The sequence below is a fragment of the Sminthopsis crassicaudata genome, chromosome 6 (assembly GCF_048593235.1).
Source record: "Sminthopsis crassicaudata isolate SCR6 chromosome 6, ASM4859323v1, whole genome shotgun sequence".
In the NCBI taxonomy this organism is placed as follows: Eukaryota; Metazoa; Chordata; class Mammalia; order Dasyuromorphia; family Dasyuridae; genus Sminthopsis; species Sminthopsis crassicaudata.
Window position 1 is genome coordinate 39,022,875 of NC_133622.1, and position 23,766 is coordinate 39,046,640.

The 23,766-nt window shown below is 36.5% G+C and overlaps 1 protein-coding gene and 1 long non-coding RNA gene across 3 annotated transcripts in view; both read right to left on the reverse strand.

Moving 5' to 3' along the window:
• SCFD2 (sec1 family domain containing 2) overlaps nucleotides 1-23,766 on the reverse strand; it is a 389,381-nt gene that overhangs the window by 291,403 nt on the left and 74,212 nt on the right. For both annotated transcript variants that reach the window (XR_012483637.1, XM_074276401.1), the window contains exon 4: nucleotides 21,158-21,333. Coding sequence is in view for 1 of the 2 variants with exons in the window: in XM_074276401.1 (XP_074132502.1) it covers nucleotides 21,158-21,333 (176 nt within the window). In the remaining variant the exon portion in view is untranslated. The remainder of the gene's footprint in view (nucleotides 1-21,157; nucleotides 21,334-23,766) is intronic.
• LOC141547821 (uncharacterized) lies at nucleotides 8,937-21,122 on the reverse strand. Its single transcript, XR_012483639.1, has 2 exons — nucleotides 11,009-21,122; nucleotides 8,937-9,861 (listed from the first exon to the last, which is right to left on the reverse strand). It is a non-coding gene; the product is annotated as an uncharacterized LOC141547821 (long non-coding RNA).

The window sequence follows — 23,766 nt, forward strand, 5'->3', positions numbered from 1 at the left end:
GCTGGGCCTTTATATCCCAACCAGACTGGAAGTACTGCAGCTACTCATGAGCTTGATCCCAATAACAATTGGACCAGAAACATCTTGTTGCTCCATTTTTCCTACCAGGGTGGTTTGTTCCTCCTTGGTCAGTCTGGTGGTGAGCCACTAATAAGGAAAGTCTCTGGAAGATCACAACAGTTGTATGCTGGTTTAAAACCTAAATCTGAGGAGTTGGGGGGTGCAGTTAGTGAGTAGGATACACTTTTAAAGTTGATTCTAAAATATTAACATTTCTTCCATCACTTTCTTAAGTCTAGGCAACTAACAAAACAATAAATCAAGTCCTGATTTGTAAATTTTGACAATTTCTGAGATATAAATGCTAATACTGAAAATTTTACAATAGGCTCCCCAGGGGGCCGGAACCAGCTGACTCTAGCACAATCTTTCTTACTGGTGACTTTGTATCTCCTCTGTGAATAAAGCACCTAGGAGGCACTCAACATATGTCTGTTGAAATGAATGTCTAAATTAGGAGTACATATTGAAATAGAAAAATTAAATAATTGCACATATATTATCTATATCAGATTTATTGCTGTCTTGGGGAAGGGGAGGGGAGGCAATGAAGGGAGGGAGAACAAAGTTTGGAACTCAAAATCTTACAAAAATGAATCTTGAAAACTATCTTTACATGTAATTGGAAAAATAAAATACTATTGAATTAAAAAAAAATAAATGACTATACACATATAACCTTAAAAAAAATTAGGAAAACAGACTATATAATGCCATTGTGCTATTTTTCAAAGGTTTTGCCTGCAAAGACATGAACAGTGAAAGGGAACTATGAATCCTTTATTATTATTATTTTTTAAAGCATACATCACTCATCTTCTTATATTATGCTACATTTCGTAGTCTGGGAAAAGAGACCCTCTCTCTGGGTCTCAGGTTTCTATCTAGAAAATAAAAGGACTATAATATAGGTTCTCTAAAGTCATTTTCCAGGTGTAAATACCACCATGATGTTTCTTAAGGCAAGGAGTTTGTAGGAGAGAAGACGCTAGGATGACTGATTTAAGTCCAAAAGATGTCTTAGTTACAGCAGCCCCAAAGCATGGAAGATTTAAATAGTTCATCTGTAGCTATAGGTGAACATCCACGTACAAGAAATTCCCTAATTGTACAAATAAAGCTCTGAAATTTAAGAAAGTTGTATCATTTCTGATACGATCACATTTGGGAGATTCCCATCCTCTTTGATCCCAGCAAGAGAGTGACAAGTACATCATATCGTGTTTGTAAGGATTTTGCTTATCTGATAATTTTTCTACCATCGCAGAAATGGTCTCATTCTTTACAAAAACAGATCTTGCCAAGACAGTGTAGGGCTGAATGACTAGAGACCATCCCAATGAAGGCCAACCAATCAAAAACATTGATTACCTGCTTACTTTGTGACAGATATTGTGTAGGTAATGAGGACACCATGTACAGTTCCATCCAAAAGCCTGAAACTCCAAGTGAAGAGTTCAAAAGAGGCCAGAAGCATTTCTATGGCCCCACCAATGGAAAGCCCTATGAAGCCCGAAGTCGCCATTGAGAGACAGATTTCAGAGTTGATTCTGTCCCCAGACGGAGGCCGCTTGGGTCCTGCGTGCAGCTATGCAGGCCCAGAAGATGCAGTTCTTGGACCCAGAAAGTGGTAATACCTTTACAAGATCAGAGCATTGCAGCTCTAAAGACAAAAGGGACTTCAGAGGCCATTTCTCCCTATCTTCTCATGTGATAGATGAGAATACCAAAGATTGGGGAGGTTCAGTGACCCCCCCCCAAAGTTACCCAGTAGTAAGGCTCTGGGATGCTGTTTGAACCCAGGTCTTTATTACTCTAGAATGTAAGCTCCATTAGGGTAGGGAGCGCTTCAATTTTGTCTCTGTACAATAATAAGCACATGGTTGATTAATCAATACTTGTTGACTAATTAGATTATATGCTGATTCCCTAAAAGCTAGTCTTGATATTCTCATCTCTGAACCCAAACCAGTTTCCTTATTTTTACCTTGTTTGGTCAATGTTATCCTCAGAGCACAAAACATTCATGCTTCCAATTCTACTCTACTTCCATCCTCTATTTATACATTTCTCCTATTTCCAAAATAAAAAGCATCCACCAGAATCCACCTAATGAAGACTACTAATTTCAGGGGTATGATTGGGGGTAAAATTACTAGACATGTAATTTAATCAATTTGTCTTCTCAAAAATAAAGTAACAAGTTTTATTGATAAGTGGTCAAATGAGGAGGACTATTTTGGCACTGACCAAATGTAGAACTACTGTCACAGGAAGTGAGTTGAACTGTGAAAAAGAAATGAAGTGTCCCTTGGTGGTCTTCACGCTGCTCTAGATAATTAACTGCTGTCATACTTCCTTTAAAGAGGTCTCTGAACTTCATGGCCTCTCAATTGGCTAAAGAACCCTGGACGGTTCGTCAGAAATGGAATGGAAGTATATTCTTTGAGGTCTATTATTTCTCTTTAAAAGGCTTCAATCAGCTGAATAACCCATATTTATAGTCTCCTGAAATGTAAAAAGCAAATGTAATTTATTTCTTTCAATCAAGAATGAATTTTAGGATTTTAAGTGTTTTCTGTACCTAATTTGAGTGGTAAATGAACAAATTAGGCTATACTATTTTGTTGCTATATAAAAATACTTTATCTCACCCACTGATGTAGGACTTAGCATTTAAGGCCCATTAGGCACACTTGTAAGAGAGTTATCACAGTCTAATCCATTTGTTCCCCCCCTGCTGCTTAAACCTGGAGACATTTTAGCACACTGATTTTCAGTCCTTGAAGCTCTATTTCTAAAATGCACTAAGTCTGGCATGACAGTGGCCTTCTAAGATTTCCCCCTTTTTTAAAGGGCCCTTGAAATTTCACAATGAAAGCACTTCGGACCCCAAGTTTTATGGGAAAGTGGCAAGTACAGTTTTAAAATTGTCTATGTGCTCAACACACATTCAGCTGAATTATACCTTTCCAGTTTCAAACAGCACTTGGTGCCAGTCCTGCTAGATGAAAAACTCTGGGAACAGCACAGCAAGAAGGGTTTACAAAAACAAAAAAATGGGTTTTGTTCTCTGTAAAGGAAGGGGATTTTTCTCCTTGGAATATGGCTGCCCAAAGCCAGAACCCTGTAAGAACTGAGCTGAGTCAAGAGGAAGTGGGAAAGGAAGGGCCAGGTTTACAATTCTTCTTGAGATTCTCACTTTCAACCAAACTAGGGACTAAAAAGGATTTTGAAAAATACGGAAACAATTATTAACAATAACATTTGCAAATGCCAAAAGGCCTCATTTTATTTATCTTGGACATTTCATTCTCAGAGACTATGAAAGTGTTTAAAAAATATATATATTAATCCTCCAAGGAGCAGCCATCAGGATTCTGACCATGTCACACACATCCCGCTCAGTGAGTTCCAGTGGCTGTAAAACCAAATATAAACTCCTCTATTTGCCACTAAAGATCTTTATAATAATTCAGCCCCTTCCTACTTTCCCAGTCTCTGTATTACTTTGCTCACCTTTGCACAAGCTGCCTCCCATGCCTGGAATGCTTTGTCCCCTCACCTCCACTTCCTATGTCACTTCCTGCTTCCTTCACAATGAAGCTCAAATACTACCTTCAGCAGAAAGCAGTTGCTGATGCTTTCCCCTCTCAGAGTGCCTTCTTTCTACTCAATTTAATTTAGATGTACCTAGTTAATTCCATGATATCTCCTTCTTTAGAATGTAAACTCCTTAAGGATAGGAACTATTTTCCCTCCTTGTATTTGTACCTTAATGTTTAGTACAGTGCCTGGCACAAACAGGCCGAACAGTAGTTAAGTGGCTGGACGGTATTGTTCAGTCTGGTTCCACTGTAGTTGGACACACTTGGAACTTTCTAGGCAAAGATGCTGGAGTGATTTGCCATTTCTGTCTCCAAGAAAAGGGGAAAAAAAGTCTCTGCTCCCAAGAAGCTCATGATCTAATGAGATACCACATCATATCATTAAGTCATTCAATTGGTCACAAAAACCTATATCCTCAAGAGCTCAGTGATATGGAAGATACAGATTAGAAGATGATCTGTGCAAACATGTTTGTGGCAGCCCCTTTTTGTAGTGGTAAGAAGCTGGAAACTAAGGGGATGCCCATCAGTTGGAGAATGGGTGAATAAGTTATGGTGTATGAATGTTATGGAATATTGTTGCTCTGCAAGAAATGACCAATAGGAAGATTTCAGAGAAGCTGGAGAGACTTAAATGACCGATGCTGAATGAAATGAGCAGGACAGGGGATTATTGGACATAGCAACAACGAGACTATGTGATGATCAATTCTGATGGACGTGGCCATCTCCAATAATGAGATGATTCAGATCATCCCAATGATCTTGTGATAAAGAGAGCTATCTGCACCTAGAGAGAGCACTGTGGGTACCGAGTGGGGATCACATCATAGCATTTTCTCTTCTTTTGTTCTTGTGTGCTGAAAGTTTATTTTCCTTCTCATTTTTTTTCTTTTTGATCTGTTCCTTCTTGTGCAGCAAGAAAACTATATAAATATATATGCCTATATTTAATTTACATATATTTTTGCCATGTTTAACATATATTGGATTATTTGCCATTTAGGACAGGGGCTGGGGGAAAAGGGAGGAGATTGGAACACAAGGTTTTGCAAGGGTCAATGGTAAAAAATTATCCTTGCATATGATTTGAAAATAAAAATCTTCAAGAAAAAAATAAGACTGAATGAAGACGGGGGTATATTTTTACAGCAAACCCTGTATTTTTACCTTTTGACAATTTCAAATTAAAGTGAAATTCAAATAAAAAAGAAAGATTAGGACATGATTCCCACCTTCAAGGGGCTTATACTTTAGTTGGAAGATATAACATACACATGAAATAATTACAGAACAATTACAGGTATGGGGGAGTACCGGTAGCGTTGGGACTTGTTAAAAAGGAAAAATCAGCAGAGGTTAGTGTGTGAAGTGAGATGCAAGCTAAACCTGGAGGATTGGTAAGATTTCATTGCCTATTTAAAAACAGATGACACACTGCTGATATGTTCATAAAAGAGAAAAATAATTAGCAAGAAAGGTCCAATAATGTGTTCAGGGGCTCAGGGTGGAGATCTTTTGTGACAAAAGGACCCGGAATTCAACAACCAAAACAAATCTTGAACAAAGTTGCCAGAAAGATTCTTGGGGAACTCTCCCTCCCAAAACATTTGATAATCATTTATTAAATGTGATGCACTCTGCCAGGTGTTGGGTGAGGTACAAAGATAAATGTGACATGGTCTGTGCCTTCATGGAACTTAAAGGCAGATACCAAACACCTCCCCTTTCTCCCCCCACATATGCACACTTCCTACCTCTCTGATCCATGTCATAACTATAGAGAGAGGCTCCTTATCATTAGTCCTATGAAATCTACAAAAAGAAAGAGTCCTTTTGGATCAGATTTTTCTTGTGCAGCATGATTAGTGTGGAAATACATATGGAAGAATTGCATTTTTATTTTGGATTACCTGCTGTCTAGGGAAGAGGGTGGGAGGAAGGGAGAACAAATTTGGAAAACTAGATTTTGAAAGGGTGAAATCTATGGATATATTTTGAAAATAAAAAGTTTTAAAAACTTAAAAATAAATTAAAAAAGAAAAGACCACATCTGATAGAGGTAGGGTATAATGGAAATCAGACATTTCATAGAGAAACTTGATTCAAGTCTATGGAAGAATAAAAGCTCAAGCTCTCTCTGAGGCCCACTGTAGCTCATAAGTGAATAAATAATTTAATTTCTGCCCCTTTTCAGGAGCCCAGCAACTATTATGAATGTCACTTTGGCACAAAGATAGATAAAGTACGCAGAGCAGGCTTTGGGACCAAAAAGGCACATGCACCATTATTTCCCTCTTGGCCTAGGGAAGCCAGAATGACTATGGAGGATTATATCCTTTTTGTCTTAAGAATAATGATTATTTATGTACAATATTTGATTTTCATTAATACCTTAATGAGATGGCTACTTCAGGAATTATTATCCACATTTCACAGATAAAAGAACTGAGGTTCAGACTTTTACTGACTTTTACTCAAGATCTAAAGCTGGAAGTGGAACTTGAACTCAGGCCTTCTCCACTGACAAATCTTTCCACTAAAGCATGTTGTCTTGCACTATTTTTAAGATTAAAAATCCTATTTGTGTAAGCTTCCATCCAATGATTCGGTTCATATTAATTTTATTTTTCTGCGAGACAAAATGCCAGGAACTAAATGGTTAGGCCAGGGGTTCTCAAACTATAGCCCACGGGCCAGATGCGGCCCACCGGGTTATGGCAAATGGGCTGAGGGACGGAGACAGAGTGTGAGCTTTTGTGTTTACTATAGTCCGGCCCTCCAGCAGTCTGAAGGACTGTGAACTGGCCCCCTGTTTAAAAAGTTTGAGAACCACTGGGCTAGGCTAATACTCTCTGGCACATCAGTAGGCCACTCTAGGTCCCAGAGGCTTCGGCATTCAAAGTGCTGCTTTCCAGTAAGGGAAACCCAGCAAAGGCAAAGGATTACATGATCTAAATGCTCCACTCCCAGCTCCCAATCATGCTGGCCTTGTGCCTACCTCCTGCAAATCTGGCAATCCACCTTTCCCAGAAAAACAAGGAACAAGAAGTACTGATTCTTTCCTCCTTCCTCTTCCCCACCATTTGGCTTTTCCCTTTAATCACTTTAAAATCTGTACCTCAGTGTGACAAAGCAGAAAGACAGAATTATGGCATGAGAGATTCTGTAGAAGAGCAACCTAGAGACAATGTAATTCTAGAGAAAGATATGTTTGGTAAAAGCATATTCAAAGATAAACTTGAAAGAAAGTACACTTCGATCTTTATTTTATAGACTTAGCAAAACAATACAAAATGGAAAAAACAAACCTTGTAAAAACTTTGTATTTTGAGAAGTCTTTCAGACTTTTTTTTCCAGACTTCTTCTATTATATTCTCAGACATAAAAACTGAATAATTGAATATAATTTAAATATTAAATATGAATATATAGTAAATATAAATATAAATAAAAAAATTATATATATATATATATATATACATATATATATGTATATGTATGTGTGTGCCTACTTATATATTTATAGGTGTATCTAGAATTTAACCATCCTATTAATAAGCATGATCTACTTACATCCCAGTTTTTGCCCAAAGCTCACGGGATGTGGCAAAAGCGGAAGAGAGCTGTTCTCAGCCATCCTTCAGCAAATGAGCCAGGAAAGTATTTTCCCAGCAAGAAGGTAAAGGAATAATGGTGATTTCTGCTAGATTCGTGACCACATGTATACGGCAGAATGGCATTATAGCATGGGAATAATAGCAATCCAACAAATAACAAGCCATCCCCGAGATAGAGATCTCATGACTAAGACCTCATGGAAATGGCAGGTAGAAGAGGAAAGACCTCTTGAAGAGAGAGAGAAAGTTGTGTAATGAGCATACAGTAGAAAAACTAGAAAATTGGCATTCCTCAAAAAAAGACTCAAACCTTCACTAAAGTCTCGTAGGTCTAAGATGTCTCCAAGATAACTCTGATCCCTGAGAGAGCCTAAGTCCCCAACAGGATCATGAGTCTTGGAGAAATTGACCTCCTAAGCTGGGGAAAAGTCGCAGGATGTGCTCTCCATTGGGAAATGTGACTGATAATATCTTTAAATGCTTTTTATTTCATTTTGTGGCAACTATCCAATGGATAGAGTGCCAGGCCTGGAGTCTGAAATCTGGAATTAAATATGACCTCAGATATTTATTAGCTGTATGACCCCGGGTAAGTCACCTCTATTTGTCTCAATTTCCTCACCTGTAAAATGGGCATAATAATAACAACTTACCTTGCAGGGTTATGAAGATGAAGTGAAATTGCTTTCTATGAGGATTAAATTATAGCTCAGCAAGTCCCTGGCACATAGTAAGTACTATAAATGTTAGCTATCACCACTACCACCATCATTATTGTCCCAATAAAGGGTTTTACTGCTTCCTGGATTTTCAGGCACTGGGTCTGTTAGCATGATGAGCAATGGAATGCCTAGTCCTGAATTATCTTCACAAGTTTCCAGTTTCTTAAGAAAGAAAGCAGAAGAACCAGAAAAAGAAATGACCATTTAGCAAAAGGTTCTTTAAGCCAGCCAACAACTTAAGTAAAGTTTTTTTGTTAAACATATTATGTCTTGGGTTTTCCAAGATAGTCCCAAATACAGAATCACTAGATTCAGCACTGAAAGGGACTTTTGCCATAAGCTTTGCCTTGCCTGTATTTGCCTAAGAGGAAATCCTGGCCTGCAGTTAGTCCTTCCATCATGTTCCAGGCTACTCTCTTCAGCTACACCTCTCTTCGTTGTCCCTCCACTCCCTCCCTGCTATTTACTCAGAGCTCTGTATCTTCTTTTACTCAGAAAGACTCAGTTCCCTCCAGATGATTCAGCTTCCCCAGTCGCCATTTTTAGCAGTAGCTGGACTTCTGTGCAAACTCCTGACTCCCTGGTCCAGATTGTCCCTCCACCATCATCACTCAGAAATCTCTTTTCCTTTGAGTTTTTTTTTTTTTTTGATACATATTTATCACTTAATCAATATTCTGGTGGAGGTTGTCTTACGATCTTAAGGACACCATCCTTCTTGCTTTTCTGGTTCAATCTTTCCTTCCTAACTTCTCTCCTCATACTAAGGGAATTCAGTATACATACTGATACTCCTTCAAAGACCCTATTTTCTCAACTTATTCATTAACCATAATCCACTCCTCTGCCCCACCACAGATTCACATAAAGATAACTCATATCTTTAATTTTGCTATCTCCCACAAATGTGCCAGATAGTACTTGACTCTAATGCCTTTTTTCTTCCTTTTTTATTTTTTTCAATAGTATTTTATTTTTCCAATTGCATGTAAAGATTTTTGTAATATTTTGAGCTCTAAATTTTTTTCTCTTCCTCTTATATCTCCCCCTTCCCCAAGACAGCAAGTAATCTGATATACATGTTATACATATACAATGATTTTAAATATATTTCCACATTAATCATGTTGCAAAAGAGAGAGAGAGAGAGAGAGAAAGAGAGAGAGAGAGAGAGAGAGAGAACAAAAGGAAAAAAAAAACACCAGAAAGAAAAAGCAAACAAGTCTTCAAAAGGTAAAAATAATATGCTTTGCTCTGGATTCAGTCTCCATAGTTCTTTCTCTGGATACAGATGGCATTTTCCATCCCAAGTCTATGAAGTTGTCTTGAATCACCTCATTGTTGAAAAGTTGACCATCACATAATCTTGTTACTGTCTACAACATTCTCCTGGTTCTGCTCAGTTCACTCAGCATCAGTTTATGTAGATATTTCCAGACTTTTCTGAAATCAGCCTGCTCATCTTATAGAACAATAATATTCCATTATGTCTAGTGCTTTTTCTTGAACCTCATTCTTCTGGACTTCTCTGCAGCCTCTAACACCACTGATCATCCTCTTCTCCTGGACACTTGCTTCTTTCTAGGTTGTCATTATACTACCATACTTTGATTCTCCTCCTACTTCTCTGATTGTCCTTCTCAGTCTCCTTTGTTAGATCTCCATCCTGGTCAGATCCCTTAACCATGGAGTATCTCACTAGCCTAGTGAGATAGGCTCTTTTTTCTGCTCTCTTGTTTCTCTACACAGTTTTTCTGGGTGATCTCATCAGGTCCTATGGATTCAATGATCACTTCCAGGCAGATGATTATCATATCTATTTGTCCAACCCTAATCAGTAGGGATAAGACTCTATGATAGGAAGAAAGAAATAGATTAGCAAGGGTTTCATGTAGGAAGTGGCACTAAATATGAATTTTGAAAGAAACTACGACAAAAAAAAAGGAAAAAAGGAAAAAAGGAAGAGGTAGAGAATCTAGAAAACTTGTGCCAAAAGGGGAGACAGAGTCTTATAAGAGGGATAATATGACATTTTAGAGTGTGTTTAAGAGAAAGATATCACAGCCATTGGAAAGGCAGCACAAGGACAGGTAAAGGCTTTAAAATAGCAAATTCTACATCTGTATTGGCAAAGTTACTTACTTCTCTTAATTTAATGGCTGGCTAAGAGAACAAACTCCTCATACCTCTCTAACCATGAGAGAAAACAAGAGGCTGCTTCATTCCCTTGACATTCTGAATCGTGGAACAAGGTTGTTGTTCCTCAGAGAGCAGGGTTTTTTTTACCATATCTTTTTGTGTATAGACTCTTGTTAAGGTATTGGCTGCCAGCATTTGTGACACTGACAAATCCTCTTGAGATTTTGTTCTAAAATGACTATGAATGTGTCCTTTAGTTTGAAGAATAAGTTTGCAAGTCAAATCAAATCAAGTAAACAAGCATTAAGTGCCCACTGTGTTCCAGTTCTAAGCTCAGAAGGGACAAAGAAAGATAAAAATAGTCCCTTAAAGAACTTGGCCCTCAAGGAGTTTCCAATCCAATGAAAAGCTATATTATATACTAAAGATATAATCTTAAAAGACACATGCTAATGAAAAATTTAATATGTACTCTGGAAGGTGCCAGTTAAAGAATCTGATGGCGAATCCTTTAGGGTAAAGCACTTTTTGGGTAATTTATCTGCTTTGTAAACTAGGATTTTCATTTAGAGAGTTTGCTTACAGAGTAAAAGCAAATCCACATTTTAGGAAAGAAACATAATTCTCTCCTTGTCCAAATTTAAAGAAAAAAAGACATTCAAAAGCATATCCCAAAATTACTCCAATGTAAGAGCAATTATCTGAAATAACTATCCTGAAGAGAATGAAAATATCATCATATTGTTCTTCCTTGGGGAAAGAAATTCTATATGAACAGAAAAGTGTTTCATGGTACAGTTACTTTATATCTGCCTATTTGTAAAACATGCAAAAGTAAGATGTGATACTATGTACTTACAAGTTGTATCTGGCAACACTTCTGGTCAGCTTCCCTATGTCAGCTCCCAAACTTGTACATGGCTCTTTTTTCCCCAAATCGGAACACCTGAATGGTGCAATCAAATCATTCTTTCGCACTTTCCATAAAGACTGAGCCATCTATCAAACCCATGGAAAATTTTACTTTATCTTGAGTCTGATATCTACAACGTAGCAATCTAGCCAAGCATTATGCCTTTTGATATTTCAAAATGCTCAATGCAATTTTCAGTCAAAATGAGAAAGCAAAGAATCTCATTTGAGAATAAATGTCAATCGATTTCATTATCTTCAGGGAACATTTACCAATCCTCTCCCCTCCCTGCAACTCATTGCACAGCTTTTTATTTTGTTGTCCTCTTAATAAATCCTTTTCTTGAAAATGAATAGCTGACTTAATTTGCAAAGAAGTAATAGGTAAGCAAATGATCCATTAGAGACCTCATATGTGCTCTCTTTCTGTCTCCTGAAATTACTTCCTAGATATTTTGTACTTAATTATCTTGTTCTTTTCTTCCCATTCCCACATTCTCCTGCCCAGTAAAATGTATGCTCTTTATCCCAGGGGGTATTTAATTTTTGTCTTTCCTTACCTCACCTAGCACAAAGCCTTAAGGATACATTATAGGGACTTAATAAATTGAATCAACAGATACTTTACTGCATTGGGTGGTACAGAGGATGGAGTGCTAAGTCTTGAATCAGGAAGACTCACCTTCATGATTTCAAATCTGAGCTCAGACACTACAAGCTGTGTGATTTTGGGCAAGTCACTTAACCTTGTTTGCCATCAATAAAACGAGCTGAAGAAGAAAATGGCAAGTCATTCAGTATCTCAGCCAAGAAAATTCCAAGTGGGTCACAAAAGAATCAGAAATGACTAAAAAATGAATGAACAACCACAACCACAATGGATAATCACACAATTTTACAACAACTACTAATAAATCCCACAAGCTAGTTATTTTTGTCTACATAACACTAGCATGAAATTGAAACACAAGATATAAGGCATCAGAAACTTGCTAAGCCTTTAACCTTGGTGAGATAATTGTGTACTTTCTTTCAAATCAAGCCCTTCATGGCAATTTTTAAAGAGTTTCATTATTTTATCACATATTTTTATCTTAGTACAAACAAGGATCACAAACAAATCTGCTTCATTTGGGCACATGGAATTAGGCCACATAGAAGGTGAGGGAAGCACGCTTTTAAGAAAGGAGTTTTTCTCTTTTGGCCAACAAAACTACAGCAGATTTAAAGATCAGAGATGTAGCACTTGAAGCAACCTCAGGGCCACCTGAGAGGTGAAGTGGATTGCAGAAGGTTCCACACGTAGGATCAAAGTGAGATTTGAACCCAGATCCTCTAACTTCAGAAACAGCCTCTTCCCACTGTATCATGCTCACTTCTGGTAAATGTAATTAAGCTACTGTCTCCAAGGAAGATCAGATATACCTTCTTTCTCTGAATGAAGACATATCCTAGTCCTCCCAGGTGCTGGTGTTTCCCATTCCCCTTACGGTCTTGGATTTATGGTAGATAGACTTACACATAGATATTTTTTCTCTCCCCCAATATAGAGCAGAAGCTGCTTCATTTTTGTCCTTGCATTCCCAGTACTGAGTACATAGTAAATGGTTAATAAATTCCTTATGGTTGGTTGATTAATTCCATCACCAAACAGCACTGGATTGAAGATATAGGGAGAAGGAGGGGGTTATGCTCACTTTAACTTAGCAGAACTTTAATTAATAGAACACATATACAAAAATGCTACTGGCTCCAACAGAACTCAAGAGAAGGGAAACTTCTAAAGCTTCTCTACCAGGCATTTGAATGTAGGAACAGACTTTCTTCACTTAAATCCAATTCACTTGCATGCAAACATTTGTTTGTTTTTTTATTTGGGTTTCTTTGTTTGATTGTTTTTATGGCTATCTGATAAAGACGCTTTGCCTCAATTGCTACCTAGCCTAATAGACATGTAAAAACATACATATGTATGTATATGTATACACACATACATACATATGTCCTATATACGTCAAAATATTTATAGCAGCACTATTATAGTAGTAAAAACTGGAAGCAAGGTAGATGACCCTTGATTAGGGAATATCTACACAAATTATAGTGCATAAATGTAATGAAATATTAACTAGGTTGTAAGAAATGAATATGATGATTACAGTAAAGCATTTAGTGAAAAACTTATGTGAATTGATGCAGAATAAAGTAAGGAGAAACAAGAAAACAATATACACAATGAATGTAGCAATGTAAATGGAAAAAGCAACCACAAACCAATCAAAATGAAATATTCTGAAATTAAAAAGAGCGAACATGGTGCCCAAAAAGGAATATGAAAAGATATCCCACCCTATTCTCCTCTCAGAGGTGGGAAGTGCACAAGTTTACAACAATATGTATATAGACATTTATATGTATATATTATCTCTATGCATATATATATATATATACTTTTTTGATGTGTTAATCAGTTACATTGATTTTTTTCCTCTTTTTCTTTAAAAATATTGTTTGTCATATAGTATGACTTTCTGGGAAGGGAAAGAATAATGGACCCAAAAATTAATGATAAAAAAATTAAATAAAATTCATTTTTAAAAAGTTATACTTATTAATAGACACAAAGATTTCAATATAAGAAGAAAAATTAGAAGAGAATTATATTGTGGAGAATATGTTTAGCCATTCCCCAACATTATATGTAACTTGTAACATATATGATAAACCGAATGTATTGAAAAATTGTCTTGTACAGCCTTAACTTAATTTGTTTTCTTTTGTGCATTTTAAACCATTTTAAATATGTACTTAAAAATGATTTCACATCTCTATCCCTAGTTACTAATTCATTCCCCTCTGCCTGCAAAAGGAGCCTTCCTTTGGAACAAATAAGTAATTTCAAGCAAAATTAATCAATATATTGGCCACTTCTGAAAATTTATGTCTTCTTTTATACCTGTAATCCACCACTTCTTTGTCAAGAGGTATATAAGAGGGTTCAGTGTGAATCTTTTGAAGTCATGCTTTGATCCGAGTTCTGAAGCTCTCAACTTTTACATAATTGTAGAGCAGATAATAGAGTGCCAGACTTGGAGTCACCAAGACTCATCTTCTTGAGTTCAAATCTCACCTCTGACACTAGTTGAGTGACCCTGGACCCTGTTTGCCTTAGTTTCCTCATCTGTAAAATGAGCTTGAGAAGGAAATGGCAAATTATTCCAGTATCCTTGCCAAAAAGACCCCAAATGGGGTCTTAAAGAATCAAAAGTGACTGAAAAACCTATGAATATAATTATGAACTACTCTCTTAATTCAACTCACTTCATTCTGAATCAGTTCAAATAAGCTTCCCCAAATCCACTGTGTTCATAATTTCTTACTGCACAAAAGGGACAGAGATAGGGACCTGGAGCTGGATCATTTTCATTGATCTAGGAAATTCCCAAATGAGGAAACTATTTTTATTATGGTAGGTTCACCAGGTTCCCTGCAACTTGCAAATTTTAGTTACTTGTCCAAGGATATATAATCACTATGTCTCAGAGGTTGGATCCAAACCAGGATTTCACAGCTGCAAGACTAGCTCTCCATCCATTATGCCCTGCCACCTATCTTGCACAATAACATTCCATTACTCAAATGTCAGAATATGTTTAGCCATTCCCCAATTGATGGGTGCCCACAATGTTTCCAGTCCTTTACAATGGAAGAAGTGCTGCTATAAATATTATCATGCTTATAGATCCTTTCTCTCTGCCTTTGAAATTTGGGGAGTATATACCTCAGAGAGGGATTGGCAGGTCAAAAAGTCTGCAGAATTTAATAACATGAGGGGTATAGTTCTAAATTGTTTTCCATAATGGTTGAAACAATTCACAACTCCATGGGATATTTTTTCTCACTCTCTTTACTCTGGTAGATTTCACTGTTTTCCAAATGACAAGCTCTTTATAAACTTAAGCCATCTCTAGGAACTAACTCTTTGCCAAGAAAGAAGTGGGGAGGTGTGATGTTCATTCTCCCAGTAAAGTTGAATCCAACTTGGCTGCAAACATGTCATTATACAAATACAGCCTCCATGGCTATCAGCTGTCTGAAACACATTTAAAGTCTTTTATGGCCTCAAACAACCAAGAGACTGAAAAAGTAAAACTGGCTTACTATAGAGCAAACAGACATGGTGCTATTTAACCCACCATAAAAAAAAAAAAAATCTCAGTCAATACATCATATAGCTTAATCTGGGCCATTAACACTATAATGCACATTTTTCATTTCAAAGATGGTAAAAGGTAGAAGTAGAGGCAGTAATTTTTTTCTGACTCTTTTGGTTGAGTTTACAGCTCACCTTAAGGTTATTATAAAGTATTTTCTTACTTGGATTTTTTGAGACTTACTATAAATTTATCCCACAGTAATAATTAAAGATGGATAAAACACACTACATTTCTAAAAAGTATAAAGCAGCTGTTTTTCTTCACCATACAGCCTGTAGTAACTTTACAACTACAATAAATTCTTGCTAATAAATTTTTTTCTCTGCGATGATTAACATAAAAACATTAGCTGTATATTAAGCAAGAGAATGAGGGCTTTTTAAATAAGAAAAATATTACCAGAATTCTAGACAAGTATGGAGGACAGAATAAATATGGTTAAGTAATAGTTGTCCCTTCTTCCAATAATAACAAACTCAGCAAAACAAAAACTAAATATGAGTTTGAGCTCTGAAATCCTTGACACTTCTGATATTACAGTTACTATTGATAATGTTTTGGGTCCAAGTAAAGGTTGTTTTTTTTTTTTTTTTTCACCAATCCTCTACCAGATTAAGTATGTTAGCATTTATGAGAAACAAAAATATACAAAATATACTTATTTACTAAAAATTTCTATTTATTATGATATGAAATTTTCTAAATTTTAAGTGAAAACTAAAATCAGGAATTATTATTATGTTTTGTTTTTTCCCTAAATCAAGTGATATGACAAAGTTGGTAGAATCCTTTTGGAAAGAGATTAGATAACCTATAATCAAGGTTATGAAAAGAATCATTCCCTTGATCCAATTATTTTATTCTTGGTAATATTCCATAGAAATTATACAAACAAAAAAAAGAGCTGACTATTCCAAAGTTCTCGTGATGGCATTCTCTGAAATTGCAAAAAGCTGGGAGCAACCTAAAGGAATAACAACAGGGGGAATGAATGATTGAATGGGACACTCACATATTTACTGGAATATAAGTCAAATTAAAATGAGTGTCCATTTCTGACCAATCCCATTCTCACTAAGTTGAGTAGCTAGGAGACGGGACATTAAACATTTATAATCTATTTAAATTTGCAGTAGTGGAATTCTAAACAATAATAATATTTAAAAAAAAAAAAGGTAGAAAGAAAGGAAGGGAGGTAAAAAGAAAGATTTGTCTGTGAGGCAACATTGAGGTTATGGTAACTGAAGTCTGAAATCCCAGCATTGCTGAACATTAAAGCTGAAAACTAAGAAACTAAAAAGAGCCATTGAGGCTCAAAATGACTGTCTCAGGAACATACAATTGGTTGGAAAATATCTAGCATTAGAATCCTGATCTCCTGATTGTTGTTCTACTGTTCTCAAAAATAATGGGATAAGAGCAACTTTTAGACTCAGAAAAATTAATGCCCCTCTCAAAGAGCTGAAATTTTCTTCTCAATTATGATAAAGACTTTGTGGAAAAACTACAAGCTACTCTCGTTCCCAAAATAGACTTAACTATTTTGTTTTCAGACAAGAGTCTGTAGAAGAAACAGCTGACCGTGGATTATACCTTGGCATTCAAAATTAATGGTTGTGTGGGCAGTGAAGAAAATCAGTATGTTCATAAACAAAGGTCAGAGAGAATAACTAGCTTCAAAATTTGCCTTGGCTCCACAAATGATTCATGAAGATACAGGAACAACCGAGAACACAGTGCTATCCAGAGTAGGGCACAATTATAATGAAAGACAGGTCTCAAATTGTTTAAATGGCTACTTGCCATAGTTGCCATGTTCTTTTCCCCCCTTTTTCTCCATGCCATGAGCACTAGGGTTCAAGCAGTCTAAGGTGGTATATTATGAGCGAAGAAGACAGTCCCTCAAATGAATCATATTCAGATAGAGACAGGTCTATGGCTTCAAGTCATTCTAACATTTCCAGGGATTCAGAGAAGTGTTCAAGTGTTATAACCACCTTGGAGGAAATCCCTCTGTGTGTATTTGCCTCCACATGTTCTGTCAGTGATGTTACAGAATAAAGGACCTTCAGAAACCACCAAATCCAACATATGCAGGAGCAAGAATTCCTTTCTGAGAACCCCAATAAGGAGTCATTTTTTGCAGGAGGACATCTACTCAGGGATAACTCACTAACTCCTAAGGAAGGCTATTCCACTTTCAGATAGCTCTAACTATAGGAAGATATATCAGACCTAAAATTATCTCCCTTCAACTTCTTCCCACGGAACCAAGTTTTGCCATATGGGGCCAAAGAGGACATTTCAAATCCTTCTTCCATACAGCCCTTCAAACATTTAAAAACAGCTCTCAACTGTTATATGACAAACCTTCCCTCAGAGCCCTATGTTCCTGAGCCTTCAGGATAGACTGATTATTAAGGACAAGGCCTTGGGATAACAAAACTGGCAAAGAAGGGTGCACATGACCTAAAGATGGAAGCAGTTCTAAATATCTTATGCTGTGTAATGATTGAGTTAGTGCAAGTCCAGTCCAGATGTTCACATAATTTTAGTCCCGATTCTAGGGATCCAAACCTCTGTCTTGAGATTTACTATACTAGTCAGTTCCCCCATGTTTGTTTTTTTTAATTAAATATTTTATTTTCCACCCAATTACATGTAAAAGCAATTTAAAAATTCATTTTTAAAAAATTTGAATTCTAACTTTTCTCCTTCCCTTCCTTTCTTCTCCCTTTGTTGGAAAGACAAACAATTTGATATATGTTATACATGTGCAATCATGCAAAACATATTTTCCTATCAGTTATGTTATGAAACAAAACACACACACAGACACACACAAAAAAATGCAAACCCATGGAAAAAAATAAAGTGAAAAATAGTATGCTTTGATTTGTATTCAGATTCCATCAATGCTTTCTCTGGAGATGGAAGCAATTTTTACCATGTTATTCTGAACTATCTTGGATTATTGTATTGCAGAAATAGCTGTCATTCACAGTTGTTCATAGTATAATGAATATAGTATGTGAACAACTGTTCATACTATAATATTGCTGTCAGTGTGTACAATGTTCTCCTGATTCTATTCACTTTACTTTGTATCTAGCTTATGGAATTCTTTTCAGGTTTCTTTGAAATCATTCTGCTCATCATTTCTGGTATTACACCAAAATCACATACCGCAACCTGTTCAACCATTCCCCAACTGATGGGCATCCCCTCAGTTTCCAATTCTTTGCCACCACAAAAAATTGCTACAAATATTTTTGTATATACAGTCCCTTTTCTTTTTCCTTTTTCTAATCTCTGAAATATAGAACTAGTAGTTGTATTGTGGCAGTTTGATAATTCTTTGAGTATAAGAATATTTTACAGTCCCAATTTTCCTTCAACCCTTCCAACATTTGTCATTTTCCTTATCTGTCATACTAAGAAAGCTGAGAGGTGTGAGGTGGTACCTTATACTTGTTTTAATCTGCACTGCTCTAATCAATAGTGACAAGAGCATTTTTTTACATGGCTGTAGATAACTTTGATTTCTCCATGCAATTGCATGTTCATATCCTTTAACCAGTTATCAATTGGGGAATGATTTGTATTCTTATTAATTTGACTTAGTTCTCTATATATTTGAGAAATGAGGCAAAACTTGCTTTAAATTTTTTTGTTAAGATTATTACGTATTTCCCTCCCTATTTTTCCTCTATTCTCTCTCCTTTCACCTTATCTTTTCTCAAAAGCATTTCGATTTTAACTATTGCCTCCCCCAATCCACTTTCCCTTCTATCAACCCCTCCTCATTTCTTTTATCCTTTTCTTCTCCTACTTTCCTGCAAGGAAAAGATAGCTTTCTATACCCTACTGAGTGTATATGTTATTCCCTCTCGATCCAATTCTGATGAGAGTAAGGTTCAAGCGTTGTCTGCCACCATCAAACCCTACTTTCCCTTCACTAGAAAAGCTCTTTCATACCTCTTTTATGTGAGATAATTTACCTCATTCTCTCTCCCTTCCCCCTTCTTCCTCCATGTTTAGAGAGGAAACACTAAACCAACTTCAACTTCCTGCACCACAAGACTTTGAAATCCAAAGGCAAAAGCCAGCTAGTATATTCAGCTAGCAAATTTAAACCTACTGGCCCCCTAATTTCAGAAATCCAGATTTGTGATCTACTGAAACAAAAGCCCTCTTCGATTGACAGTTTTCCTCGCATTCTGTCTCCATTCAAGTTAATCCTAACAGTCTCTTTCCTCCCCTAACATTTCATTGAGACCTCTAAAATCCCAATCTATTGCAAATAACTTGCCTGAATCCTTTGCTTCTCTTTTTCACACTTTCCCTCTATTTTGAACATGAAAAAATCTGGCTTTCTTTATATCTTTTCAGCCTGACCCCCAGAATTAGTTCTGTCTAATCCTTTCCTCATGTCATTAACGCATTAGACCAAGCATACTAACTTCTCTCTCCAAAACCTTCCTTTGCCATTATCACTCTGCAACTTCTTCTCTTGAGGCTCACTCCATTCGTCTACATGATCAGGTTCAAATCACTGTTATCTTCCAGTCACAAGGTCAATGTTTTCTGATTTCTCTAGTTCAGTATTTAGTTCACAGGCTCCTGGTTCAGCCCCAACCCATGACTCAAAACTTAACCCAATCTTAGTTCTCACTATCATCCACAATTGTGCTACTGCCACGATTCTGAAGTCTGAAATTTCCATCTGTGATCTTTAACTTTCTAATTCTTTTAAACCTATTCTATAAAATAAACACATAAACTTAAGTCTTTCTCCTTAGATCAATATAACCCAGAGTCCTCTCTAACCTACTCCATTCTTCCATTCCATCACCCCTTCTCTGGGATCATTTTCCTCTTGCTCCTAGAGTTGATCTGTTCAACTATATTTTGCTCTCTGCTGCTGGCTTCCTTGCCCCTTTGTCTTACCATCATTCACAATCCTCCAGGTAACTACAGCTTTATCTTCTCTGCTCCCTTTCTGATGAATCTGAATGATACCGAAGAAAGAAATCCCTAAGTGTCAGCTAGGTCTACCACAGATCATACAACCTAATTTCAACTGGACCCTCATGATCAGATGTAAAACTTTTCTTTGGCTTAATTTCTTCTTTGCTTCTTTTAGTGGTTAAGAATAGTTTTAGAGAAAACTTCTCTTCTTTCTTCAAGCCCTCAAGGCTTCCTCTAAGTTCATCTCTTTTATTGATTGTGATTGCTTCCTGATTTGGTAAGAACATAGAGACTATCTGCCACAGCATCTTTTGTCCCCTACTTCATACATCAAAACTCCACTACATCTTTACCTACAAAGATGCATGTAAGTGGAATGGCACACCTATACAAGAAATATGTACTTAAGAAGGAGATATGAAATATAGTAGGATGCCAATGATGATTTTTCATATTCAATGATGTCAAAAAGAAAAGATAAAGAAACAAAATTTCCACTTGAACCTGTAGGTTTTTTCTTTTTTGTTGGGAAGTAGGAGAAGAGAAGAGAGAACTGAGGGACATGGGGAGAAAGAGATTTAAAGAAAAAACTTTTAGAGGTATCTAGGAGGCACAGTTGATAGAGCACTGGCCCTGCCATCAAGAGGATCTGAGTTCAAATCAGTCTCAGGTACTTAATACTTACTAGCTGGATGAGCCTGGTCAAGTCATTTAACCCCAATTGCTTTGTGCCTTCCCCTCCCCCCCAAAAAAGTCTATATGACAAAAATTTTTAAAAGCTCTTAGACGACAATAACAATAAAACCCCCAAAGTAACCTGTGATATTTTATTTTTAAAACATGAACCTTAGAAAATTATTTCAAAACCTCAATTGCTAATATTCTAATAAACTCAAGTGGCATTTTACCTGGAGAAGGAGTCTCTCAAAAGCCAGAAAGTTGTCCCACTTGGCAGAGAGAGGATGTTTCAACGTCTGGACTGCAGCCAGCCCAAGCTGCAGGAGACCACAGTGATTTTCCAAGGCTTTGAAGTTTTTCTTGAAAAGCTGGATATAAGAAGTAAGTTGCCCAGGAGTAACTCGTCCTATCGGTGAGAAAAAAAAAAAAAAAGTTTTCTCAATGTACTCTTCCTTAGTGATCAGTCAAAATGTTGAGTGACTTTGCAGTAAATTAATACTTCCAATATTCACGTAAATAACATTTCACGGTCAATGTATAGAGACTTTCTCCATAGTGCAGCAATGGGATAGGCAGATCAAACACACAACAGAAGGGGCAATCTTTGGTCAGAGTATCATTCCTACATAAGACATTCAAAGAACTGATACAGGATAAAGTAAGGAGAACCAGAAGAACACTATACAAATGACAACAATAACATTAAAAAAAAAAAAAAAAAGACAACATGGACACTGGCCTTGAAATAGATATAAGGACTCACATTTAATCTAGAGGCCAGATGATTATAGAAGCCCAGAGTGACAGACTTGGGCATGGATGTCTATTATATTAGTCAGTTTTGCTTCACTCTTCTTTGCTAGAAAAAAGGGTTAGGGATTTGAGGGGGAAGGCATGGTAGGATGTAATTCTAATATAATTATAAAATTATTATAAAAGCATCAACATTTCTTTGAAAGAACTCTTCCTATGAGATCAAAAGACATTTTGATAATGAAAGAAGTTTCATTTTGGAACAAGATTTCACATTTACAGTTGTACTTTAGGGTTCATAAAGAGCTTTCCTTAAAAGCAAAACTGTGGTAATGCAATTATTATTTCCCCCATTTTGCATATGAGGAAACTGAGACCCAGAGAAATGAAGTGATTTGTCCTTGCTCAAGCAACTAGGAAGTGTCAGAACTTGTATTGAAGCCTAGTTTTTCGAATTCAAAGTCAGAAGTTTGATTCTGGAATTCTAAGTACACTTCTTCTTTGGCAGTAAGTAGTTAACAGGTCTGGAATGCTGCAAGATTTCATTGGAAAGGGGGAACAAGAAATGAGGAATCACCAGAAGTGTATCAGCACTGATGACATATCACATTTGGAGCAACAATCATCTGCTTAATATTTATTGAAGGATCCTACAATGTACTGGACACTGTACAGAAAACTCTATATACTGTTTATTCCTTCCTTGCCTCCAACTCCATCTAAAACCATCTGCCCGTAACATTCCAGAGGCCTGAGATAGCTTCCCCTTCTCTCCATCTGCCAAACTACATTTTTTAAGATGCAACTGCCCAGAAGTTACATTCTCTATAAAATCTCAAATCATTTCACATCTTTGAGATTCCATGTTCTCATCTGTAAGATGGAGGTGTTGGATTAGATGACCTTTCAACTCTAAATCCATGATCTTTTTGTCTTAATCTAAATTAAAGAAGCCAGTCAACTCACACCTGAGGAAGGTAATCAAGGAAGGTAATCTTACACACATATACAGGCAAAATTGATTATTCCTTGAAAGTCGATATGGCATAACTAAAAAGGAGATAGCCTTGGAGTTAAGATAGTCTAAGTTCAAGACCTGCCCACAATACATATTAATTATGTGGCCAAAAGCAGGTCATTGAACTTCTCAGTGTAGTCAGGCAAATCTTTTAAAAATCTAAGCAATTTTTCTGATCTTTATTAGTGTAGGGAGTTTCTATATTATTGCAAATGAGTATAATAATAGCTTTAGTCCATAAGTAAGTAAAAAGTAAATAAATTTTAAAGAAACTGGTAATGCTTTGATGCTTTTCATATCACAACCATGCTTGGTCCCTAGAAAGATGACTACAAGACCTATTCTCTCCCTCTAGAGCTTCAATTAACAAGCAACTCTTCAAGTGTGTGGACAACAGACATATGAGCCTCAACATGCTTCCCCTAAAAACTATCCCATTTCTGATTTCCCAATTTCTATCTTTCTTAGCACTATTCTACCAGTTACCCAAATTCACAACCTAGGAATCATCCTCTATTCCACACCCTCTCTCATTCCCCTCATTTTTTGTTGTTGTCTTGTCCACTTCTTTTTAATTCTAAGGATATTAGGACATCAGATGCTTCTACCCTCCACCATTTCTCAAAGACTATCTATCCATCTCATCCTCTGCCATCCCCTTTTCCTTTTACCTTAAATCTTTCCCAACATCATGGTCTTCCCAATGAGTCCTTTTCTTGTCATCCTATTGCCAAAGTATTTAAGTTTCCAGTGAATAATCTCAATTAATTTAAGCATTGAAGTGATTTAATCTCCTCACTGTCCATGGTCTCTCAAAAGTCTTCTCCGGCTCTGTCTCTCCACATCTTTACACCCACCATTTCTTCTTCATTCACATGACTATTCCATCACTTTTAACTTTGACTACTATAATAGCCTTCTAATTGGTCTCCCTGCCTAAAATTTCTCTTCTCTCTATTCTATCCTGAGTACAGCTGCCAAAACAGTATCCCTACATGTCACTTCTTTAATCAAAAAGCTTCACTGGCTCCTTACCTCCTCTAGAAAAAACATATATTCCCCAGTTTA